The 26941-nt window shown below is 44.6% G+C and overlaps 1 protein-coding gene across 1 annotated transcript in view; it reads left to right on the top strand.

Moving 5' to 3' along the window:
• MRPL39 (mitochondrial ribosomal protein L39) overlaps positions 1–26335 on the top strand; it is a 114635-nt gene extending 88300 nt beyond the window's left edge. Inside the window, exons 9-10 of the mRNA XM_078658364.1 lie at positions 22355–22402; positions 24240–26335. Of these exons, the coding sequence (XP_078514490.1) occupies positions 22355–22402; positions 24240–24284 (93 nt within the window). The 3' untranslated portion in view covers positions 24285–26335. The remainder of the gene's footprint in view (positions 1–22354; positions 22403–24239) is intronic.
• The last annotated feature ends 606 nt before the right edge of the window (positions 26336–26941 follow it).

The following is a 26941-nucleotide window of genomic DNA, read 5'->3' as shown; positions in this document are numbered from 1 at the left end:
TTTGTATTAAGCAGGGCAAGGGGCCTATAGGACCCCATGTTTAGTGCGTCCTTGCCTGGCTTCAAGAGTGAGATCACATTTGCCTCATTCAGGGACAGAGGGAGGGCAGCATCTTGTACTGCTGCCGCATACACTCGTAAAAGTTCAGGGATGAGAATGGTAGAGTATGCCTTATAAAACTCCGCATGCAGTCCGTAGGGGCCTGGGGTCTTACCGTTTGAGAGAGAGAATATAACGGCGCGGAGTTCTTCCGCTGTGAATGGTGAGCCCAGTTCCTCGCACTGTGCATTAGTGATCGTCGGTAACGGTAGGCCTAATAAGTACTCCGTGATATCAGCCCCAGTGGCTCTCAAACGGGAACAGTACAGGTTCCCGTAATGATCCGTAAATGCCTCATGTATAGCCCTCTGCGTGTAGACCACAGTGCCTTGCGTGGTGCGGATCGACAACACCGGTAGTGTTTGGGTGTCCTTCCTTATCAGCCAAGTCAACAGTCTGCCAGATTTATCCCCAGCGTGATGTGTGCGTGCCGAGTGTGCTGCGTAATTTAAGTGCTTCTCGCTCGTCTGTCAGTAGCTCTGACTCTATCCGTGTCAGTTCCCTGTCCACCTGGCGCCTTAGTCCCGCCTGCGTTCCCAGACAATGACCTCTCATGACTACTTTAAAGGCATCCCACTCAACTTGTGGGGTGGATGCAGTATCTGTGTTATCCTCAAAATATTGTAGAATACGAGTCGAAAGCAGGTCCCGGAATGGGGCATCTAATAAAACATCCGGCTGAAGGCGCCACGTGGGAATCGGTGGGTGTGGGCGTTCCCAGGCAAAGTCAAGTGTGTGTGGGTTGTGATCTGAGTGGGTGCGACCCAAGTAGCAGGAGTCAGTGACTAAGGGTAGTAGGTCACTAGTTAACATGAATCTGTCGAGTCTGACATGTAACGCATGAGCGCCCGAGTAGTATGAATAAGTCCTCGTGTTGGGATTGAGGCTGCGCCAGGCGTCAAAGAGATCCCATTGCGTCGCCCAATCAGCAAATGCTCTCGATGTACTATGCAGTGTCGCATTTGCCAAAGGGGGGAAGGACCTGTCCAGTGTAACATCAAGGCCACAATTATAGTCGCCCCCAAGCAAAAGTGGCACTCCCGGCCATGACGCCAACGCTGTCGACAATTGAGTAAGGAATCGCCCTTGGTCAATGTTGGGAACATAAATAGAGGCTATGACTATGTGTTGCCCATCTAGTCTGCCCTGAAGTAGCACATTTCTACCTTCTTCGTCAATGTTGCTGTGTGTGAGAGCAAAGGGGACCCCCGGTCGAACCCATATCAGAGCCCCGCGCGTATGCCGAGAAACCTGTGGCATATAGTTGCCCCCTCCACCGGCGGCGCAGACTATGCACCTCTATGTCTGTCAGGTGTGTCTCCTGTAACAGCGCTATCTGTACCTGGTGACACTTGAGATAGGAGTATACCTGATAACGTCGTGAGGGGGGGTGCATCCCACGCACGTTCCAGGTGCAAAATTTAATCGCAGTCATTTCGTCATCATATCCCCACCTCCCAGGCCCAACGCCCGCCCACAGCACCACAAGCAGTATCCCAACAGACCAAATTGTCACAATATGCACAGCGTTTGGACCACATAATCACACCACCTCACCAGCACACCTCAGAGGGAAGGGAAATACGCACCAGACCCATAACTATGAAATACAGAACAACAATGCCAAAAGGTCGACGGCGAAACATGCCGTCGTCCAAACACTCTAATGACACTAACTGTTCGTAAGTTCAAGGGGGGGGGTTCACTGAGCTTTTGTATTAAATGTACAAACGGTTCATGAAGATAGGGTGAGGGTGCACTCCCCCCACCTCAGGCAGTCATTGTCGTGTAGCCCTTCAGCAGCAAGAGTTCCCCGCAGCAGGTGCAGACCAAGAGGCAGGCGACCGGCCACCACAGGGGACGGGTCACGGGCAAGCACTTACCGCTGGGGGATGGCACATCTGCACCTTCCGCAGAAACCCGGGATTCACCAGTAACAGGATCATCCACAGCAGGGCACCAACGGCAGACTCAGTGCCCAAACCATAGTTCTCGAGTCCAGATCTCGCTACAGCACCTGCAAAATACCATCAGCAGCTCCCTCATCCATCAGTAGCGCAGGTGCACAGAGGTCGCAGGCGGGTATTTTGCGAATCTCACTGTTGGCCAGCAAGTCTGTCACAAAGTCAGTGGAGCAAATCAGCCGTCTGTGGCGTAACATCTGGGAGATCGGCTGACCCTTGTGAGTCGGGCAATCCGTATATATATTCGTCGTCACTTGCTAGACCCTCAGGGCTGGCTCCTGGGGCTGGGATTTCCGTCAGCGAGCCGCTGATCTCCGCCACTCTGCGGATAGCCTCCTGTTGCTCCTCATGTCGGTGTTCAGGGGTAGGGCCCACATTAATTTCCGGGTGTACTGAACTCGCCGCCGAGGGTCTTCTGCGTCGGCGCCGTCTAGCTCCTCCGCTGCTGCGTGTCCTCGGGGGCATCCCGCCAGACTCCGTGTCAACGCCTGAGTCAAGCCAGGATTCAGCGGCCACCAGAGTATTGAAGAAGTGTGTTTTGTCCTGGGCCACAACTCGTAGGCGAGCAGGGAACAGTAATGAGTATTTGAGAGCTAGGCGGCGGAGTCACTGCTTGACTCCCAGAAAGGAGTGCCGTTGACGCTGCACCTGTATTGTATAGTCTGGAAAGAACATGATTGTTGCATTGTCGATCCTGACTTCTGACAGCTTTCTGACCTCACGCAGAATAGTGTCTCGATCGCGATAGTTCAATACGCGGATGAGCATGGGCCTAGCGTTGGAGCCCTTTGGGGGAGGTTTGGTCGGAAAGCGATGAGCGCGCTCCACAACAAAGTGCTGCGAGATGGTACCCTCCGGGAGAATATCCCTGAGCCACCGCTCCATATGTTCCGGTGCTTCTCTGGGTTCTCATCGTTCCGGCAGGCCCACGATGCGAATGTTTTTCCGTCTCGCCCGCCCTTCCGCATCTTCTGCACGATCTTCCAGGAACTCCACCCTGTTAAGGAGGTCTTGCACGTGTTTATCCATCTGGGTGAGTTTGGGAGACAGCTCTGTTACTGCGGTCTCCAGTGTCGTCGTTCTCTCAGAGAGCTTTTTGTGGTCAGCTCGGAGGTGCGTCATATCTATGGCCACGCTATCAATTTTAGTCTCTAAGGAGGCGCGGGTCAGCTGCATTGATTCCTCCAGTCTTTCCATAGCTGCCAACATCGTGTCGAGCTTGGAGGCGGTTTGGTCCATGTCAGCCTGCTTCGCCATTTTCCCCTTCACCTGCGTGTTGCTTGTTACAGCTCTCGTTTTAGGTCCCACCAACATGGGAGACGGTGAGGTGATCAGACAGAGGTGCGTTCCAGAGGGCCTCGCTACGCCACCCTCAATGGGAGGCCCACCGGCGGGACAAGGCAGAACAACTCCATGGAAATTAGATCCACAATGCACCGCTGAATGTCTCCGGTACGCTGATGGTGGGGTTAGCCAGCCCAGTTAGGAGGAACGATCACAACACAAGCACTGCAAATCTCAGGTTCGAAAAGGAGCCGATTCTGCAGCTAGTCTATGAGCAAATGTCCTGTGCAGAGATGAAACGCCGTAGCGGGTGTAGACCAGGCAGGGATATCATGTCCATAAGGTGCACCTCACCGCGCCGCCACAGGGAACGTCCGCGGCGCAGCAACGAGATCAGCCAGCGGGTCGCACCTGTTATCTCCGCTGACTGTGTGCCACGTGGTAGTTTCTCTGTGCCGTTTTCAGCCCCTCTCGCATAGAGGTATGCGTGCACCCCAGACAGGAGGGGGGTTGCAGGGTGTCTAGGCCAGGAGCACCACAGCCCCACAGCAACAGCAGGGTCCGGCACCGCCCCCACGGGGTCACAGCGTGGCGGGCGCGGATCGTTGATCGTGGCCACCGCCCAGTGCAAGGGGCGAGCCCCCAATGGAGATCCAGGCCTGGGTCCGAGGCCGCAGTCCGTAATGTCCCAGGAGAGCGGCAGCGGCAGGGACAGGATCTGTATCCCTCCCCCCCCCCCCCCAACAGTGCCGCAGATAACGACACCGACGTCCGTGGGGGCGTAGGCCCAATCTCGCCCGTCCACTAGGCAGGGGGGGGGGAGTCAGGGATGGCACCGTCTTCGCCCCACCGCTCCCGGTCCGGGGCCCAGTTAGCACAGGACTCCGCCACAGCCGGGGGGGCAGCGCAGGCACTCACCGCCGATCGCCGGAAGCAGAAGGGCCCCTGCCGCGTCGCCCCGGGTAGCAACAGTTCCCGCCGCACCTCACCTCTGCAGGGCCCAGTGGGTAGGCCGCGTCCCCGGCCTCAGGTGGAATGCAACTCCCACCGGAAGTAGTCCCAGGCGAGGGCGGCGCGGCTACAGCTCAGCGGGGCCATCCAGGACAGGTGGATGAATACTGTTCCCAACAGGCAAAGGCGGTGCACTGCAGATCCTCCCACTGTGTGCGGCAGGCAAGGTCCACTGATCACCGCGCCACAGCAGGTCGTAGCCGAGGTTCTCCGGTCGTGTCTTCTTCCTCGAGGTCGCCAGCGGGGGGGTCAACGCCGCTCCACCCGCCTCATCCGCGCCCCCGCTCCTCGGTGTCAGCAGAGGGGGTGATCAGGGCCCGACGTCTCTCCTGAACCACTGATTGCCACCTCGGGCCTAGCAGGTCGGCAGAGACCCTGATCTCAGGTGCTTCCTCACGCCGGCCGGAAGCGTCCGCCGGTGGGCTACCCGGGACCATACACCACCGGGGCGGTCTGCGAAGAGCAAATGTCCCCAAAGTACAGCAGCCGAGAGCCGTGTGTCTCGGACTCTTCCTCTGACGCTTCCGAGCCAAATCGGATAAATGTGTCGGAGAAATGGCCTGTGTTAGGGGAGCTTCTTAAGGAGCTCTACCCAGACACGTCCGCCATCGTTGCGTGCTCAGCCACGCCCCCCCCAAGAACCTCTATCATGCCATAAATTCTTCCAGCTTGAATGTCAAGGACACAAACCTGGTAAACCCTGCGAGAAACTAACCCCTCACTTGATCTCCTGCATACATCCATGCTTGAAGTTGAAATGTTTTGCTCAGTAAGACCTAGTCCAATTTTCGCTCCAGCTCCTGTTGTATTTCAGGGACCGGTATCAAGTTGAAAGAACAAAATCCCAACCACGTGTTACCAAGGGCAGGCATACCCCGTAATTGCTCTCTCTCCACAGCATATACTATCATTGACAAACGCCTCCTCATATAATACCTCAAGACACAAATTTAGCTAATTGAGTTGGCAATCATGTAGGTCATTTCCCTTCCGACTCCCTATGCAAATTGAAAAAAATGACACAGTTCCTCTCCTCTATGGTTATCGCATTCAAGTTTCCACAGGGGTCAGCCCGTCTGTTGATTCTGTTCAATATATAGGTCTTCACTTGCTTTCCTCTTACAGAGATGGGCACCTACATCCAGGAGGGTCTTAGAGGTGGCATACCTGAATTGCGGTCTACCTGAGCCTCAGCCAGAAAAGGATCGATGGGCAAGTTAATGCGGTTTTACCTTAGTCCTTTCGACCACCTTATGCAGTTATTGTTAATTACTTGGGGTCACATTCAATACATATTTGTCCCTGAGCTTGTTGTAAAGCTACTCTTATTCCAGCGGATCCCTTCACTCGTCCTCTTATTGCAGAGTGTTTAATGGTTTTGAAGATAGTGAAGTCCCACCTCAACTATTGTAACATTATCTTCGTGGAGTGTGCACAGAAATCTATTTCCAATATGCAACATTTCATAACTAAATCCACGGCCTGCTGTTCAACTTAAAACCCTTTCACTACATGAAATATTTTCAGTTGCTCCATTACAAAGAGCACACAGTCAAACTTCATAAAGTTCTCCGGACCTCGAAGGACCATACTTGTGCACACAACCGTCAATTTGAGGAAAGTCAAATAATCCCATTAGCTTATTTGGCACCTAAGGTATACCTGCCGGAGGCTGCGTCACTCTAAAAGATGACAACTCTACACACTCAAGGCTCTTCACTCTAGAATTCCATGCCACTGCACCCCCTCCCCCTTAGCAATAGGCAGCATGAACTTCTGCATAGTAGTAAAGCCTCATATATGAACTCTGCGTACTGTCACCAACTCTTTCAGGATTCTTCCTACCCCTATTCTTCCTCTACCTCTGTAGCCTGTAAAACTGGGTTCGCTGGTTATCCAGCTGCACTTTGCAAAAAACACAGTTGATGGACAGAATGTAGAACAATGTCATACATTCACCCCAGTACAAGGATCTGGGCCTAAATCCATCGTTTTTTTGCACTCCACACCACCCTGGGTTAGACACTGGCTATATGCAAATCAGCTCTGACCCTGTGCCTCATTGGAACAGTCCAGTCCGAACTACCAAGCCATGTCTTTCCCAGACCGGAATCAAGCATCCAAGGACCGGTTTCTGGCTATCAGCCTGGATAGCTTGACTCCAGTGGTGTGGAGAGCCTGGGACTCACGTCTGAGCATACCCAGCCCACTCGGGGTGAAAATTGCAAAAAACACAGTTGATGGACAGAATGTAGAACAATGTCATACATTCACCCCAGTACAAGGATCTGGGCCTAAATCCATCGTTTTTTTGCACTCCACACCACCCTGGGTTAGACACTGGCTATATGCAAATCAGCTCTGACCCTGTGCCTCATTGGAACAGTCCAGTCCGAACTACCAAGCCATGTCTTTCCCAGACCGGAATCAAGCATCCAAGGACCGGTTTCTGGCTATCAGCCTTTATCAGCCTGGATAGCTTGACTCCAGTGGTGTGGAGAGCCTGGGACTCACGTCTGAGCATACCCAGCCCACTCGGGGTGAAAATTGCAAAAAACACAGTTGATGGACAGAATGTAGAACAATGTCATACATTCACCCCAGTACAAGGATCTGGGCCTAAATCCATCGTTTTTTTGCACTCCACACCACCCTGGGTTAGACACTGGCTATATGCAAATCAGCTCTGACCCTGTGCCTCATTGGAACAGTCCAGTCCGAACTACCAAGCCATGTCTTTCCCAGACCGGAATCAAGCATCCAAGGACCGGTTTCTGGCTATCAGCCTTTATCAGCCTGGATAGCTTGACTCCAGTGGTGTGGAGAGCCTGGGACTCACGTCTGAGCATACCCAGCCCACTCGGGGTGAAAATTGCAAAAAACACAGTTGATGGACAGAATGTAGAACAATGTCATACATTCACCCCAGTACAAGGATCTGGGCCTAAATCCATTGTTTTTTTGCACTCCACACCACCCTGGATTAGACACTGGCTATATGCAAATCAGCTCTGACCCTGTGCCTCATTGGAACAGTGCAGTCCGAACTACCAAGCCATGTCTTTCCCAGACCGGAATCAAGCATCCAAGGACCGGTTTCTGGCTATCAGCCTTTATCAGCCTGGATAGCTTGACTCCAGTGGTGTGGAGAGCCTGGGACTCACGTCTGAGCATACCCAGCCCACTCGGGGTGAAAATTGCAAAAAACACAGTTGATGGACAGAATGTAGAACAATGTCATACATTCACCCCAGTACAAGGATCTGGGCCTAAATCCATCGTTTTTTTGCACTCCACACCACCCTGGGTTAGACACTGGCTATATGCAAATCAGCTCTGACCCTGTGCCTCATTGGAACAGTCCAGTCCGAACTACCAAGCCATGTCTTTCCCAGACCGGAATCAAGCATCCAAGGACCGGTTTCTGGCTATCAGCCTTTATCAGCCTGGATAGCTTGACTCCAGTTGTGTGGAGAGCCTGGGACTCACGTCTGAGCATACCCAGCCCACTCGGGGTGAAAATTGCAAAAAACACAGTTGATGGACAGAATGTAGAACAATGTCATACATTCACCCCAGTACAAGGATCTGGGCCTAAATCCATCGTTTTTTTGCACTCCACACCGCCCTGTGTTAGACACTGGCTATATGCAAATCAGCTCTGACCCTGTGCCTCATTGGAACAGTCCAGTCCGAACTACCAAGCCATGTCTTTCCCAGACCGGAATCAAGCATCCAAGGACCGGTTTCTGGCTATCAGCCTCTATCAGCCTGGATAGCTTGACTCCAGTGGTGTGGAGAGCCTGGGACTCACGTCTGAGCATACCCAGCCCACTCGGGGTGAAGATTGCAAAAAACACAGTTGATGGACAGAATGTAGAACAATGTCATACATTCACCCCAGTACAAGGATCTGGGCCTAAATCCATCGTTTTTTTGCACTCCACACCACCCTGGGTTAGACACTGGCTATGTGCAAATCAGCTCTGACCCTGTGCCTCATTGGAACAGTCCAGTCCGAACTACCAAGCCATGTCTTTCCCAGACCGGAATCAAGCATCCAAGGACCGGTTTCTGGCTATCAGCCTTTATCAGCCTGGATAGCTTGACTCCAGTGGTGTGGAGAGCCTGGGACTCACGTCTGAGCATACCCAGCCCACTCGGGGTGAAAATTGCAAAAAACACAGTTGATGGACAGAATGTAGAACAATGTCATACATTCACCCCAGTACAAGGATCTGGGCCTAAATCCATCGTTTTTTTGCACTCCACACCACCCTGGGTTAGACACTGGCTATATGCAAATCAGCTCTGACCCTGTGCCTCATTGGAACAGTCCAGTCCGAACTACCAAGCCATGTCTTTCCCAGACCGGAATCAAGCATCCAAGGACCGGTTTCTGGCTATCAGCCTTTATCAGCCTGGATAGCTTGACTCCAGTGGTGTGGAGAGCCTGGGACTCACGTCTGAGCATACCCAGCCCACTCGGGGTGAAAATTGAAAGCTGCACTTACCTCTAAATAGAATTAAAAACTCATCCTTTCTGGCACCTTTACATTTTAAACCATATATTTGCACAGTTCAACAATATAGACTTGGGTTCTTGGTGACCGCTAAGCAAATTATCCCAGTGCGTAGTAACTTATCGTAACTGATTATTCCTGTTGCACATGATCAGCATAGCTGGGCACAAAGGATTTTATTTGTGTAGGTACTCAACCGAGGACCACAAATGTAGAAAATGAGATAAAAATTAACAAAAAGAAAAGTACATCACAAATTAATATAAAGCTAGTGTTGATTTAAAAAATTTGTACAAATTATAACATACAAACTCATTCGGGGGGTTGATACCTGCTATTAATATTTCGAAATCTTTTACTAACCTACAGGATCTATATATCGGCAAAATATACTGAGCGCGAGCAGCTACTACTTTAAAGTTTGGGCAAATAAACAGTAAATGTTCCACAGTCTGCTCACCCCCTTGACATAACAAACATAGATGAGAGAGATCTCCACGTGACCATTTTGATTTAAAAGATTGTACAGGTAAAATCCCTGCTCGAAACATAAAAATCACCCTCCTTGCACTATGAGAAAGACAAAATGAAATATAAGGGTGTATATTCTTGTACTCTATAAGTGCAATAAAGGGTTTGAATATTTTAAGCCGCTGGCTGTGTGCATAGTCCAAATCATAGCTCAACCTAGGAGTAAAACATTTTAGAAAGAGTTTTAGTTGTGACGCGGACCAAGTCTTTAAGATTTCTATAGAAATTTCAGCCATTTGGAGCACCGCAGACAAGTTAACTAGAAAAGTTTGATTATCTACATCTGGGCCGAAAGTCTCTTTTTGTAGTAGAAATCTGAGGGTACCCTCCGTAGCGTGAAGAAGATTAAAGGCCCATCTAATAATATTTGCCACAGCAGTGGCAAAAGCACTAGTGATTCCGAATTCCAGCCGTAAAACCTGAACTGGTGTTGCAATTGGAACCCTCATCATTTTTTTCAAGATTTTCCCCTCTTGACGGTCCATGAAGCCCCATTGTTGAATGGGAATGTATTCTGTAGCATATGACAGGACTGCAGGTATTTTTACTTTATATATCTTTATTAATGAGGAAAAATGCCTGCTCCCTGTGGCGCTATATAGTCTGGACAGAGTTCCTGCATGTAAGTCAGATTTTTTCTTTAACTTCTCAATATGCTTTGTATTTGAGAGATTCTTGGTAAGAATCCTGCCAAGATAGATGTATTCTTTTTCTTCATCAACCTTTTCGTCTCCTAGCCTCCAATTGTATTTGGCACTTTTCTTCCTCCCAGAGAAGGCTACAACTTTAGTTTTCCCTACGTTCGGAATTAAGAAATTGTCCTTTGAGTATTTGAACAAAATATCAAGGGAATTTTGCAAACCAAATGGTGTGAGATCGAATAAGACTATATCGTCCGCGTAGAGCAGCGTATGAACTCTTTGCTGGTTAATTTTTGGGGGCAAGCTAAGGCCCTTTTCTAATTGTTTAGGCAAGTCATTTAAATATAACGAAAACAGCATGGGGGCTAATAAACAGCCCTGTTTGAGGCCGTTTTCAGTATATATTACTTTCGTTAGTCCTTTTTCGCCCCCCATTTGGACTCGACACCAAGTAGTTGTATGGAGGCTAATAATGGCCTGTAGCAGATGTTCGTTAATTCCCAAACTCCTCAATTTTTTCCATAGTGTCGGACGGTCCACTCGGTCGAATGCAGTCGAGTAATCTATAAAGGCCGTGTAGACCGTCTGTTTTTTTCTTGTGACATATTTGTCCAGGAAAAACTGAATAATTGCCATGTTATCTGTGACAGAGTGTTTGGGTCTGAAGCCTGACTGGAACATAGGTATCAACCCCAACGAAAAGGCCCAGTTTTTTAGTTGTAAGAGGATCTCTGCTGCAAAGATTTTCCCAGTAGCATCCAGCAGAGCTATTTGGCGATAATTTCCTGCTACCGTTTTGGAGCCTTTTTTGTGAATTGGGATAATTGTACTCCCTTGCCATGACTTGGGTACTTGACCACAGGACATAATGTGGTTAAAAAGTGGAGTTAGTAGAAGGCTCCATTCCTTAGAGTTTGTTTGCAGGGCCTTTATAGGAATTTGATCAGGGCCGAAAGCTCCTGTACTTCTTGCCCTCCTAATGTGGGTTTCCACCATCACATTTGTTGTTTTCGGGATTACTATTTCCTTGACTTTTTCCTCCACTTTATTGGAACCATTTGTTTGCGATTTATCCACATTTGTTTTGTAGAGTTCTGCCAAGTAGAGTTCCCACTCTTTCGGAGGAACAGGTACTGCTTGTAATTTCTTTTTTGTCCCCGATAGTTTGGCTATTATGGACCAATAGGTTCTCTGATTTGATTCTTTGGCAGCAATTTGTAATTCGACCCAGTTTCGATCATGGAGGGATTTTCTCTCCTTTGTTTTTCCTCTTCTCAGTTGGTTTTTTACTTTGTTTATTTCCTTCTTTTTAGTAGGAGAGGGGCGAAGGTATTGAGCACGTATCAATTTATTTAAGGTCTTCCTTATCAATGAATTCCCTGTTTTGTTGTTATTTTTCCTTTGTAAATTAGTATTGTTTTTATGAGAATTCATTTTAGTTATTAACTCTTTAAGTTCAATAAGCATGATCTCAAAGTTTTCAATAGGATCATCAGAATAATAGTTCCTTAAGAAGTACTGATGCTCAATCAAATTTGTTATTTTACTCAGGGAGGACGGATTCCAAAAGATACGTCTCCGATCACTGTTTACCAAAGTATCTTTTCTTTCGAGAATCATCGGACCTTCTTCTGCTGACTGAGCCGACCAACTGATTCTGAGTTGCATGACAGCATGGTCACTATCAGTGGTGAAATTGGAGCAGAGATGGGACATAGTTTCGAACTGGTCCTTGCCGCAAATGATGTAATCTATTATTGACGGTCTCCCGTTACCCTGCCTTGTATAAGAGGCCGGGATGTCGCCTTCCACGTTCCCGTTAAGAATGGTTCCATTTATGGCAAGAAGTACTGATAACAGTGTTTTCCCTCTTTTGTTCGATCGGATATCTCTGGGGAATTGAGGGATTAAAGGTTCCAAGTTTTCCTCTTCCAAAATTTTTCCCCACTTTTTTATTTCTAAATTGGAAATCTTCCCGTTAAAGTCACCCAATATCAAGTAATTTGGGAACAAAAGGGCTTCCATTATTTGTGTAATAATTTGCAGGGTATCGTCATATAAAGTGTCATATTTTTTTCCTGGGGGGGCATAAACGTTAAAAAGTAACGTTGTTCTCGTTGAAGTCGAATTGTAGGCTTTCAGAGACAGTTTGATACACTGCACATTTTCACTATTAGTTTCCACAATCTCTTGTGCCCATAGGAGATCCTCTCTCATTAAAATTGCCAATCCCCCTTTGGCATGTCCCCGATATGAGGGTTTTGCACATATGTTATACACATAGTAACCTTGTTGTACAAAGGGCTCGGTTTCCCATGTTTCTTGAAGGGTCAATATGTCTGGCTGGGAAGCGAGGACTTCCTTCATTTTTTCCCTTGATCTACCAGCAATGTTCCACGTTATGACCTTTAGACCTTGGTTAAACAGGGTACTTTAATTGATTTGGGCCTTTGTTATTGTTTAACATCCCTGGTAGCCACGTCCAGGAGTTCTCAAATTTATTTTCATCAGCATTTTTTGCCTTCGATTCTATGTGCCACACTTCCCTTTCCCCTTTTTTTATACGAATTTTTAGAATCTCTTCTCCCTGTTGTATATCACTAATTGGGATATCCTCCAGATCTCTTACAGTCCCCAAAAATTGTTTCCCCTCATTCAGGTGCAGTGAGGAGAAAAGTTGAGTGTTGATATTGGGAATTGGATTATTTTTATTTCCTTTAAGCTCGATTTTCTCAATGACATCGTAGCCAAATCGATGTATTATCTCCTTTTCCTTCAGGATAATACTTGGTATTACTGGAGACCAGAACGAGGCCACTGCGATTTTGCTCAGACCACGCTTTGGAAATGATACTAAATCGATGTCACTACTCGTCATAAATTGAAGAGACTTTATGTTTTGTAAAAGATGAAGGATCCTGCTTCTATTCAAAGGAGTATTGTCAGTTGGAAATAGTTCTTCAAATTGGAGGACGTTTGATTGAGTGACAATCTTCCAGACTTTGTCCTCCTCACAGACGATTTTATCAGCATTTTCTTGTCTTGTCGTAGAAACCGTGTTTGATGGAAAATATACATCCGCCTTAGGATTCAAGGATCTCTTTATGTCAGTGTTTGTTCGTTTAGGGGATTCTCCTTTTTTTCTCCAACATGGCATATTTGTCTCGTCATTTTCCTCCTGTAGATCCTTTTGTGCTATTTTGATTTTTTGAAATTTCAATTTACGGCTTTGCTTTTTGTGAATCCTCCTTAAAGGTTTTTTCTTCTTTTTGTTTTTTCCTATGATAAAGTCATCCTTAACTGGGTTTGGTGTTATTACTCCTGAAAGAATTTCAGGGTTAATTTCCTCATACAGTTCCTCGACTTTTTCTACTGAATTGATATAAGATCTTTCCTTTTTCGTTTTTTTATTAAAAATCGGGAATTGTTTTTGTTTTTTTGGAAGGTTTTCTCTAAACAGTCGTTTTAAGGAGTATATAGTGGATTCATTGCAAAGTTCCGTTTTTTTCCTTTTATCCGGTGATTTAAAATCGTCATCTGATGTCTGAGTAGAAGAATGACAGTTACTTTCCTTAAGTACGTTTTCTTTACGCAAATTATTGTCTTCTATTTTACCTTCTTTGGTTTTTGAGGTCTCCTTTTTCCTTTTCTCTTCTACTAGAAATTTCAAGATGCCTATTTGGACATCTAAAGTTTGATCAGAATTTTCAAGAATGTTACTTAAAAAGGAGAGAACTGATTCGAGAATCTCTTGTAGTGTGAATAGAGCCTTTGAGAGAGGAATAGTAGATTTTTCATGATTATTGTCTTCTATTAAAAAGGGATCCAAAAAGGAATCTTGTTCATATGTAGAAAGTTTTTTTGCGTCAATGATTATTGACCCTTGCTCTGGTTTATTCACTACCGATTTTTTGTTGGATATACTGAGATCCTTTAGTGATTGTGTGCTCCCAATGCCCTTTAACGGGAGTAAATCGGAGTTCGAGCTTTTTTGTTCCGATGTGAAGTTGAAAATACTCAAGTCTTCTATTTTGTGTAGACTCTCATGTTCTATTAAAGGCGTTGATGATTTCACCAAACTAGAATTGGGATTTTCTAGTTGTTGTTCCATTGTTTTATTAGGAGACTTGCTAGCAAACACGATTTCGCTGACATTTTGAAGCAAGTGCGCGGATGCCGATAAACAGGTGCGATCGGCCAAACTCCCAGTTGTTTTATTTTCAGAGGCAGACATTGTTTTTTCAGGTTTCTTTTTTACTGATAAAGACGAGAAGTATTCACTGATTGCTGGAGTCAGGGTGTTACGGCCAGCCTTTAAACCTTTATCCGTGGATTTTCTAACAGCTTCCTCTGTTCCTAGTCGTTTCATAAAAATAGTTCTTGATCGTAGTTTTTTTAAACCCATTAAAGAGATGTCTTGAGCCACTTTTGTCGCAGGAGAGGAGAAAAATAGAAAAAAAATAACAGAAGGAGAGAGAGTGTTACCTTTTTCCGATGCTTAGTCTCGGAGTTGATCACAATATGTTCTTCGGTCGTAGATGTTAGGGATATAGCCCGTCCCGTCCACGGTCGTCCCCGGACGGCCACAGACGGCCCGCCCTTTGCCCGAGCTTTGCCCCGCGCGCGTCCCGCTTAGCGCGTAATTGGGCTTCCTTTTGTGGTAATGATGTGCCACCCTATTGGCTAGAGTGGGAGTGTGACTCTGGGAGGGGGCGCGGCTCACGCGGGAAGAGGACCAGCTGAGAGGTGGTGATTGCTGGTCCTCGCAGTCCCGGGGCCGGCGCCTCTCTCTCCACTGCGGTCACCAGGTAGTGTAGAAAGCTCCCTCGACGAGTTAGGCTAAAAATCAGCTCCTCTGCCTCCGAATATCCACGAGCAGGGCTCTGCAGCACAGTGTCTCTGGGGCAATACAAGTTCTGTAGCACGAGCGGCACCCGCGAAGCGGGGCCCGCGAGAAGTTATGCAAACTGCTGGGGGTGTGACTCTGGGAGGGGGCGCGGCTCACGCGGGAAGAGGACCAGCTGAGAGGTGGTGATTGCTGGTCCTCGCAGTCCCGGGGCCGGCGCCTCTCTCTCCACTGCGGTCACCAGGTAGTGTAGAAAGCTCCCTCGACGAGTTAGGCTAAAAATCAGCTCCTCTGCCTCCGAATATCCACGAGCAAGGCTCTGCAGCACAGTGTCTCTGGGGCAATACAAGTTCTGTAGCACGAGCGGCACTTTATGAGCCATTTTGGTGGTGTTTTCTGCCTTTCTATTATCAGTTCTATCTACTCATTTGTTATTTTCTCTATTCTGCCCTTTTATCCCTGCCCTCTTACCTAAGGTTGCTTTCTATACTCACTTTTTTGTCACCGCTTATTGTCTTCCCATTCTCATTGTGCTTTCCTTGCTTTCTATTGCCACTACCTTTTAACTCTTCCATCTGTTCTTTTCTCTGACAACTCTTCTGTGTATCCTATTTACAATTTGACAGTCTTCAACTTGAAATTTTGTTTCTACTTATGGCTTCTGTCTGCGCCACTGTCCTTTTCACTATTTTTATTACTTGTATTTTCTATTCACCTTATGATTTACCATGTACGCTTTTTAGGTCTCGCCTGTCAATGCGCATGCGCATTGAGCAGAGCGAGACTATAGGAACTTAAACAGACTTTATCCAACTGGGCGATTTGGTGCTGTGCCCGTGCGCTTTTAGGTCAAGCGCAAGCGCATTGACCTAAAATGCGCGTGCACATCATCAAATCGCCATCTGTTCCCTCAGCCGCACTCCTCCCACACCTTTGAAGTGAAGCTTAGCTTCACTTCAAAGGCCCCTGCTGCTTCACACCCTCATCGCCGCTCTCCCCGCTCCGCCCCCTCCCCTGCCCGCCGTGTCACATTTCTCCTCCCCCCTCCCCTTCTCTGCCTTCTGTCGTAGTTTGGTCTCCTTTATTTTCTTGTTGATTTACTAAAAATAATTAAGTGTAAGCCTATTTGCTTTTCAGTAAAGGTTGTGCACCTTTTATCCATCTTACTATCGCATCGTTTATGCATTGTCTTGTGAGTGCTAGTTTCATACCGTTTTAAGTTTGCTTTTGTGTAAGACTTGTCTTAAAATTATGTTTTGGAACCACTGCTGGCTGCAACGTCGGTACTACCCCAAATAAAACCAATGTATTAAACACAATTTATGTATATTAGACGCCATGTCTCGCATAAAATAATAGAATTACGCCCTATTTTTTGCTTTCTTGCGAGTGTGTTACTGAAGCACTGTCCGCCCGATTCACGCAACCACGTGCGCACCAAAATGCTACTTGGTGCACAGAGGGCGTGGTTCTCGTTTCCCTTTCATAGAGTGCCCTTTCACGCTCCTAAAACGGCATAGTGTATTACATGGGAGTATAACTACTGCCAGAGCAGGGATTTGGGTGCTGCAGGACAGGATGCTTTAAAAAATAGATGCACACATATGAAACTGTGATTCTGGGCAAGTCACTTCCTACCCATGCACCCTTATCTTGCAAAAGCAGCACCGTTCAACAGACCCGAGTCAGACAGGTTATTCCCGAGTTTCAAAGCAAACAATGGCTTTATTTATGCTCTCTCCTGCCTAAAATTAACTGTTTTAATAGGAGTCAGTGGGGAAATATATACCCCTATTTTTATCGGCGCAGCTCTTGCATCATCTGGAAGGTTCCAAATGGCTGCCTTTTTTGCTTCTACAGCCCCACACACCCCCTCACCCTCACACCCCCTCACCCTCACACCATCTCACCCTCACTCACCCTCACACCATCTCACCCTCACTCACCCTCACACCCTCACTCACCCTCACACCCTCTCACACCCTCACCCCATCACCCTCACACCCTCACACCTCCTCACACCTCCTCACCCTCACACCTCCTCACCCTCATCCCCCTCACCCTCACACACCCTATCCCACCCTCGCACACCTTCACTCATCCTCACCCCCTCATCCTCACACACCCTCACTCACCCTCACACCCCCTCACAACCCTCTCACACCCTCACCCTCACACACCCCCACACACCCTCACCCACCCTCACCCTCGCACCCTCTCACCATCACCCACCCTCACCCTCACACACCCTTACCCTCATCCCCTCACACACCCTCAGTCACCCTCACCCTCACACCCCCTAACCCTCACCCACCCTCACCCACCCTCACTCACCCTCACACACACTCACACCCTCACTCACCCTCACACACGCTCACCCTCACACACCCTCACCCTCACACCCCCTCACTCACCCTCACCCCCTCACACACCCTCACCCTCACACCCTCACACACCCACTCACCCTCGCCCTTACACCCCCTCACCCCCCTCACCCTCACACCACTCAGTGCTACAACACATATTGTGTTACAATAGGTGTCACATTTGCAAAAGATAAAACTATTGGCATTGTAAATAACAAAGCTATTAATTTCGCTATTTTCAAAACAAGCACATAAATAAAAAATGTGCCCTTTACAATACCAATAGCTCAAACTTTCCTAATGCGAGACCTATTACATTGCTGTGCTTCTCTCCCCTGCTGCACTCTCCTGCTCTCTACAGATGTGGCCTAACGACCAGAGCTGCCATCTAAGTCACGTAAATACAAAACATGTTGCATTCCAAATGCTATAGGTGTCACATTCGCAAAAATTATAACTATTGTCGTTGTAAATGACAAAGCTATCAATTTAGCTATTTTAAAAACCAACAAATAAATAAAATATTTGTCATTTACAAGACCAATAGCTCCAACTTTTCTAAAGCGAGACCTATTGCATTTCCAATGCTTGTTTCTTGTAGTCATATCTTCCTTTTCTGGCCCTTTCCAGATACCCCTTTGTCGCTATAGCCTTTTCTCTATTCCCTGTCCTGTAACCTCCTCTTTTTTTTTTACTGTTCACATTATTGATGAAATCACAGAAGGTGCTTTACACCACCACATCCTAGAATCCACTATTGCCTCAAACGTTGCCCCACGAGGCTATTAGAGCAGTGATTGTCCTCGCGCAATCCCTAAGTTGAGCGGTAAATGTCGCTGAGCAAAGAGCTCACTTCTATGGCTCACCTCAATCCTATGCATAATTTCCATTCAACCAAAGTTGGACTTTTTTTCTCTTTTTATTTCTCTTTTTATTTCAAGCTAAAAGAAAACAATTTGCATAGGTTACGTGTTATTACAATTGACAGTTTTGCATCTCTCTTTGTATTGTGTTCAGGATACCCACATTTAGATGGTTATATTCTAGTGGTTTTGGATTAATAAAGATTCTTATGCTTGAGAACCAGTGTTAGATGTTTGTAACTTGTTATTCTAGGCCAGCCTTCAAAATAACTAGGTCTATCCGTACCTAGCTTACAACTTGCCTTTTACTGATCTCGTCTGTGGGTCAGCAGAGTATAGAAATTTTAATTATAGTGTGAATTTATTCGGAAGAAAATTAGTGATGTTGTTGAGAGTAATTTTATCCAATATTGAAGTTTTGGTCTTGGCAATTTGAACCCATGTAGTCTCTAATTCTGCACGTTGCCATTTTACATGTAGTTGAACTGCCAAGGAGCGGATTATCGGCGGCTGGAGTGGCATCCTTCGGTAGCTAGTGCCACGGCTAATTCTATGGGGCTTGGTGTTCCCAAACCTGAAATTATTGGGTGCAGGAATATCGGGCCCAAATTTACAGGGAGTGTTTGCGCATCTAGTAAAACCACTTGGAACTTCAGGGCAGGGGTTGCAGGCACAGACAATACCGTTTCCCATTGTTTGGGGCTCTTTTGGTATTACAACTCATGTCACATGCCCACATGAGTTTCTGTTGGCTTCTGGTCATCTGTGGAATACTTTGGAATATGAAAGTTATGGTTTCTATTTGGTTTCAGGGAAATAGACTTGCTTTACATTTGTTAGGCATTGCTTGTTTTTCCAAGCAGAGGACAAAAGGATATAGACTGATTTATGCCCTCCAAATTTTTTCTAATTAAGTGTTTTGTGTTTCTGAGAAAATGAGTAGCTGACTTAAGGTAGGAAAGCAATACACCCTAGTTATTTCTTTAGGTATTCGATCTGTTGAAAATAATTATTGCTTTCTAGAAGAGGCTTGGGTTACTGAAGTCCAATTTGGTTCAGTGTCTGTGGTTTCAATTTTACTAGCTAGCAGTCACATTATCAAATTAAAATTAAAATTCTTTCCTCTTAAGCCTTTCAGTGTGTTTGTCTCTAGGTCCACCAGACTTTGCTACCTTTCACAACACTGTTGTATTTCAAGCGAAATACATAATAATAGCCACAAATCTTCAATCAGGATTTGGTCTATTCTTATCCCAACGGACAGTATTAGGATTTATTTAACTAACAAAATAAAACATTGAAACAATACATAAACAAAGTGAGCAGGAAGTGACGGGGTTTCTGGAAATCAAAAGATTTCCTTACCTCAGGCATGTAACTTGAGAGGGACTGTTTAGTGAGATAAGAAATAACAATAGTCACAATGAAAAGAACATCTTCTCCTCCGCACAAATGAAATATAACGGTTAGAGTTAAGATGTGGTTATCGATGACGTTTTGATCCCCAACAACGGTTATGGGATCTTCATCCAGACTAGTGAATCAAAATGCCTGAGAAGTTGCAGAAGTGGGACAATTGGAGAGGAACGGTGCCCCATTCAGGTCTGATATTTTGTGCGCGTACTGCAGGGTTCCGAGTGGATAGTTCGGGATAGGGTCGAGGGGGAGAGCTAGGTCTAAGTCCCCTCTAACTCCGTGAATAAGCGGTGTGAGGAGTATTTTTGAGTTATGCAGAGTTTATGTTTATGTATTGTTGTTAGTTATATAAATCCTAATACTGTCCATTTGGATAGGAGTAGACCCAATCCTGATTGAAGTTTTGTGGCTATGGTTACGTATCTCGCTTGACAGAGACCGCTGTCTCTAATAACTCACTGCTACCCTTGGTCCCTTCTGACTATAAGGGTTCCCTTGTTCTGTGTTTATAGCTGATTTATTAGAGGTCAGTTGCTCAGATCTACCAATGATCCATGTATACAAGAAAAGTATTTGGCATGAAACCTTGGTCTCAAGAAGACAATTCCTAATGCCAGAAGGATAGAACCTATCGCAAATTATTTCAAAGAATTGAAGCTGTCGCCAGAGCAGGCAGTTTGTGAAATTAGAGAGTACATTAAAGGTGAAGATGAAAAATAATTAGAATTCTATCAGTATTATGGTCATGCTCAATAGTGAGGATACAAAACCTAAATGTTAGTGTTGTGGAAAATGTTAATATTTAGTTCATAGTCAAATTTGTTTTGCAAAGAATACTACCTACAGAAAGTACGGACAAGAGCACTTTTGGCCAAAACTTGTAGAGAAATGCCCAGCTAGAAAGTAAATGCAGTAGAGTGTTTGGAGAATGATGTTAAAATTAAGTCTTTCAGGTGAATGGAAAGGATGACAATGTACAATTACCAAGTTATGAATTTACTTTGAATGGTGGCACTGTTTATGTAATGGTTGATTCAAGCTCACCTTTCACACTAATTGATAGCAATATTTTTAAGGAAAAAGCTGGGAATTCAGGGTATAAAGATCCCATTCCATTTTTCTAATTCCAATTTTTTTTCTAATGCGGCATATACAAGTACTACTACCAGAAGCTTCTGTTCAATACCAAATGAGAGGGCTTTATTTTTCCTATTCAATCAATCATATTCAATATACAATATTTTATTAAAAATATTTGAAGCAGTAATAACATTCTAGGCATTGCCAATAGATACCATCCATCAACAGAGGATAATAAACGAAAGAAAGTGTGGCATTAAAGGTCTCTACAGAAGCATTAACCTTCTGGTGCATCAGACATGCTAAATTTAGCCACTGGAAACACTACAAGCATCCTTGTGTCTCTTTTACTTAATCTTAGCGAATAATCTGATCTGAAAGGCCCAAAGACGAGCACTTAGGTGCAAACCACCTGCCTCTCTGTTGAGAATATGCCATACAAAATAATAGAAAGTGCTCCTCTGATTCATCTGTAAGACATACAACTGGGCGGAGCTTTGACTTTTCAATCAACAAGTGCCAAGATGACATATAGGTTGCCAGGAGAACACCGTAACGAAAATACACGAAAAGACAACGTGCCCAAGTCAATTGAATGTAACCCAGGGTATCCTCGAATTTAAATATGTTTTTGTACATAAGAAAGGCCTTGGTCCTCCTACCTATGGAGTTGGAGATCTCGCTATCTAGGATGAAATTTGCTCAATATGACTGTTTAACGGTGCCTTTAGCAATACTATCAATAAGGCTGTTCCAAAGACTTCCCGGCCGCAAGGTGCTAAGGGTCTGTTTGACATACGCTCGCCAGGGAATTTTATATGAATTTTGCTATGTTAGAATGTCACTTTAGGCTTCTCTATAGGGTGTCACTCTTAGGGCTTTTCTACAGGGTTTTAAAGACTCGGTGGACAACACCCACAACCAATACTTTAAGGGTTGCAATCTTGCCACTTCTGTGATAGGCTTCAGGGCTAGATTTAGTCCCATACCCCAAGATGGCAATAGTCCTTATAACGTTGTTTTCGCCCACACTGAGTGGAGAAGAATCGCTGACATTCCATACAAGGCGGCACTCTTGACCCGGGTCTTATAGATTTGGATCGCAGGAGATATCAGAGATGGCAGACTTTTGGCACACCTCACAATAGCAGATGCTCAGATTGAGTAATGAGCTGATTTTTTGGGATATGGGGTCCCAATGATTCATTGTTAGACAGTCTAATTACCAAATAGTCAAATTCCGTTACTTTCGCTAGCTGAATACCACCTAATCTAATGTTACTACACGGTTTCTTCTTATTGAAATAAAGCATAAACTTGTTTTTTGGTCATTTATCTCTAGCCATAGTTGTCACAAAATAGCTGGATCCTTTCAATGAATATTTGTAGGGTGGGATGTGTTTTGGAAAGCAGCAAGGTGTCCTCGGCAAAGAACAAAGCGGACACCTTTTTGCTGGCTAACAGTGGAGTTGTTAATGTAATTTGACAGAAAATCTACACATTTGTTTTTAAACAAAAGGAAAAGTGTGGGAGCCAAGACGAAGCCTTTACAGGCTCCTTTGGCTATGTTGATCTTATCCGTTCCTCTATACTGGGTGTTTAAATTACTTTTGTGCAACTTAGATCATCCTTAATAATAATATGTTGGCATAATAATGTTGAATTTCATGGTGTGTTTAGGGATTCTGCTGTGAGACGCCTTTATTTGAATGTCATTTATTTTCTTGTAGGCGCATCACACTGCCTGGCGTAGATTACTAAAGCGAGCACAAAAATTGGTATGTTATTTATTCTATTAAAAATTAAATAAAGCTGGTAAAGGAAATATATACTGCAAAATCAGAGTACAAGAACTAGTTGAATCAATGTTTTTTTAATATCGGTGCATGATTGTGTTAGGCCCATGCGTTGTAAGCAAATGATGCAATGCTGTGATACATAAATAGTAGCCCTGCTCAACTAACGCTTTGGACTGTTTGCTTTGCTGTTGGCACTATTTAGTGTGATGGAAGGTGCCACATGAGCACTGTACCAGTGTTCTCACTTTCTCACAAGGCCATTTCCACCCTGTTTGCCTTGAGTTATTATAAATGCATATGAACTCATCCAGTGCTGAGAGATAAGGAAGCTCTCCCTCCTTTCGGATGAGTGGACATTTCATTTTTGCCCCACCCCCTTACAATAGGACTGCTTAATAGTGAGCTTCGATGGTAGACTAGGAGGTACATACATTTGTCCTGAGAGCGCAGCCAGGGAAGTGTAGTCCGTTTATGTACATGACGAACCTTGTATTTGAAGAGATACCAAAGCGCCCTTAGGAGGTTGGTGCCGCTTGGTACTCCTGTCTCCCTTGCGAGGAGTGGGGTGGAAGAGAGGTGGTGAAGCCTGCAGCATGCCATCCATGCAACGGGTGACTTTGATCCACTGCTGGCATTTTATCCTAGCGGGTCCCTTGTGCTAAAACAAATCCATTGAAATTGGGGGTGGGGGGGAACTCGCATAGTTTTACTCCACGAAAATCCGCAGAGTTACATAAAAACTCAGTGAGATTCCGTGGAGCTCTGTCCACCCTTTGATACCTCCTTCTTGTGCTAGAAGCAGGGTCTGCGGATCGCATAAATGCCTTAATTCAACAAAAGGTATCGCAGAGTAAATTATGTTTAATTTTAATGGGCCAGCCAGCGTGCCAAAAAAGTAACCGCATCTAATTAACACAATGGAAGTTTCATGTGTAAGCAATCAAACCATGTATTTTACTTTGGAAGTGCTGGGCTTAAATAATCCCCTTTCAGCACTGACTTGTTAGCACTCTCTCATAGAGAGAAAAATGTAGGGAAGAGCGCTGCCATGATAGGCTCCTGCTGAATACTGTGGGGTGTGACAGAGTCATGATGTGTGTTGGAAGGGAACCCTTTACCACATACGCAAAGCACACTTCCAATATTTCCGAATTGCGGTTCCCTTAGATTTCCAACAGTAGTCTCTACTTGGTAATAAAATCACACATTCTCAGTCCAGAAATAAAAATGGCTGTTATCATTCTGTGTGTGCTTGATAGCGGTGTTCGCTGGTAAACTCCACCACTCGACGGTTGGTGGAGTTATTGCTGAACTCTATGCTCCAGGCGGAGAAGCCAAACTCTGCAGACTCTGCTGGCACAGTGGAGTTTACCACCCACCACTATTTGAAATCCTTCCTTCAATGATATTTCATTTTAGCTTTAAAATTATTTTTTCCTGCATATTACTGATTGATTGCATACATTGTTGAATTGTGTATAGCTTTTAAAGACTTGTCATACATCTATGTAGAAGAAGTGTGCCACTTTTGCTAGAATTGTATAAATTACCAGTAAGCTAAAATCAATTGGCGGACGAAAAGTCCGGTCCATTGTCACCATGTACTTATTAATGACTCACATACTATTAGAGTAGGTAAATACTCGCTGTACTACATTGCAGGAACATGTCTTTTAGTTTTGCATCCTTTACATAAGTATTAAAGAAAGCGGTCATTTTTGGGGCAAGATGTGTGCGTGCAGTGGAAAGATCTCAGGGCTGGTGGTTGACATAGAATAACAGTAATGTAATTTGTTGTTCTTTGTTGTGTTTTCAGATCACGGAAGAGGAAATTGCTGGAACCGCAGAAAATAAAATATAATATATCTTTCTTTTTTAATTTTTGTTTGTATATTACATAATAAACTATGTTATGAATTCTCCATATATGTTGTGTTGTAATTAACCTGCAAGATAATACAACTTCTAGGTCACAACATGCAAAGTGGAAAGGAAGTGTTGACTCTTGGAAACTACAAAATCGAGCTTTTTGTCATGCTGTGCAGATCTCTCCACTGCGGCTAATCAGTTGCTGTTTTGGATCCGATGAGTTTACCAAATAACAGAGTAAATACTTTTAAGTAGCACTAAATACCTTTACATCTCTGTGGTCTGCATAAGAATAAGAACAAGTAACATTCATAGGTCAATGTGTCTGCATCACAGGGCACTTTGACTATTCAGAAATACACCCACCCAGCAAGTATGTTTCACTTTCATTGAGAATCTCTTTCGGCTAAGAGAGATATACCAAACCTTCATAAAATGTGCTAGAGTCAGCATGCCAGATATTCTGAGGCTGCCCCAAGTTCGTTGTGAACTAAAGTAATTATCATCTAGTTCCTTGTTTTATGGACTATATGAAATGCAGTTAAAGTTCAGTTAAGAGAGAACACACCACATCACAAAAAGAATATTGTCAGAATATTGTCAATAGTGCTCATGAATCCCTGGTATTCTTACTTTGCGATCTACTCTGTCTACAACTACTTGAAAGTAATGTACTCTTGATTAAGGCATGTTCACAAAATAACCACTTTATGTAGTGACATTGCTTGAGCATGGTTATACTAATATGTATATTTCCATCTCTTTCTTGCTGTTTTCTTCCTATTATATCCCTCACAAAGATTACAACTATTCACTACATGTACCCTTCTTGCTTGATGTGGTTTTATGAATCTGTATAATTGTACAAATTTTACATGACCATTCATACAAAAAAACCTCATATCAATTGTGAGATTGCCTGGGGTTTTAATGATCACAATAGTCCAAAGAGATCTATGTAAAGCGACTCCTCTTATCTAATAAAATGGCAGTAACTGTTACTTGTAAAGACTGACTTACAGTAGTTTACATCAACTAAAAAGATGCTCACCATCAAGCTGCTTCTCTCTGGCATGTCATCTTTGGAATGTAAATTGGATTGACTATATTGATATACCTAACCTTAAACTCTAAATATACAGCACCTCCAACTATCAGCCTGCCACTTAACACCAGCTACAGCCCAAAAATCAAATTTTTCCCAAAAATAATACTCTGTGGCTTTTAATTAATTTGCTGTTAATTTGTTTTGTCGGTTGTAACTATAAAATTCTTCTGGGGTACACTGTAGTCCTACTTTAGTTTGGTCCATGATTACTAAATCTTCAGCATTATTCGAGTATTTTAAATTCCAGTACCGGGTTGAAAAGTTCTTCTGTTTTCTAATCAGTCTAGTCCGGTGCACTGTGTTGTCTACAAAGCACGCAAAAGAGGGGAGTAGGAGAATTAATGGAGTTGGACTCCGTGTAAGACAAAGTCAACGCAGTGGTGCTGAAGTGGGGCCAAAAGCCAGGTTGATACGAAGATATTATTTGTTTGTCAGTGGCCCAACTTTCAAGACCTTAAATGATTCTTATGTATGCTTCAGTTCTACATCTAAATAAGCTATAAGATGGTAATTACCAGGAATCGACCTGTCGTCTTTTTTCATGAATGAGGAAACAAGATGGAGCCTTTCCATGATTCAGTTTCTAGTGCCAATTGTAATGAAAAGATGAAGAGGAGGCGTAATCCTTTTGCCCAACTGTCATCATCCAACTTGTATACTGAGCTGGGAATTCCATTTGGTTCTGTAGCTCCCGTTGGCCTACAACATCTTAATGCGTGATTAGCCTAAGATATAGAAGTGATACTCTTCCTGTTGTACATTAATAACATAACTGAGACGTTTTGAGCCTTTGATATAAACTTTTGAAGATTTACACTTAATCCTGTGATTAGTATAGTGTGTTGGCATATTTTATACAAGCACTAACGCAGACCCAGTTCCTAGTTGTCGAGTCTTGGATATAACCAAACCATTAATAAACTCCCAGAACCTTATTTTCTGCATTTGTTGCATTAGCTTATAAAGGATTTGCTATTGTTGATCGTTAGGTTTGTTTTTTGTTTTTGTATATAGATCATTAAGTCCAGGGGTCCTGTATTTCATTTTTAGGGGCCTAATTTGTAGTCTCAGCTTCTTTAGTGTAGCAGTAATCCAAATGTTTTTATCCTCTTGGTGAGGCTGGAACACCTCACCAAGTCCTCAAGTTCCTCACTAAAAAGAGAAACTTTAACTTTCTATTTACCACAGTGTCTTCTCAAATATACATTTACTGACATTAGAGAGATTACAAGGTTATCAAATGTCAGTCTGTGTTGAACATGAGTTGAATGCACAATACATATGTTAATATGCATGGTGGTTGAGATATAGATGCTAAGGCCGCTTGACGGGCACCCTAACCTGTTTATCTTAACTGAAGGGAATAAAAATTGTTGAAAACCCTCTATTGGAAGCCAGGCAGTGCTCCAAGTTTCTCTAACGCATAAGATGTCCTGTCCAGTAAGAAATGTGACTGCTTCATGATCATCCAGGTGCTTCCCGAGTCCTGCAATGTTCCAAGAAATCCGTGAGGGATGGTTAACCCTGGTGTGGTACTCTGA

This window comes from Lissotriton helveticus, chromosome 8 (genome assembly GCF_964261635.1).
Source record: "Lissotriton helveticus chromosome 8, aLisHel1.1, whole genome shotgun sequence".
Taxonomy (NCBI): domain Eukaryota; kingdom Metazoa; phylum Chordata; class Amphibia; order Caudata; family Salamandridae; genus Lissotriton; species Lissotriton helveticus.
The sequence above is the reverse complement of the archived record's forward strand: the minus strand, read 5'-3'. Positions and strand labels throughout refer to the sequence as shown.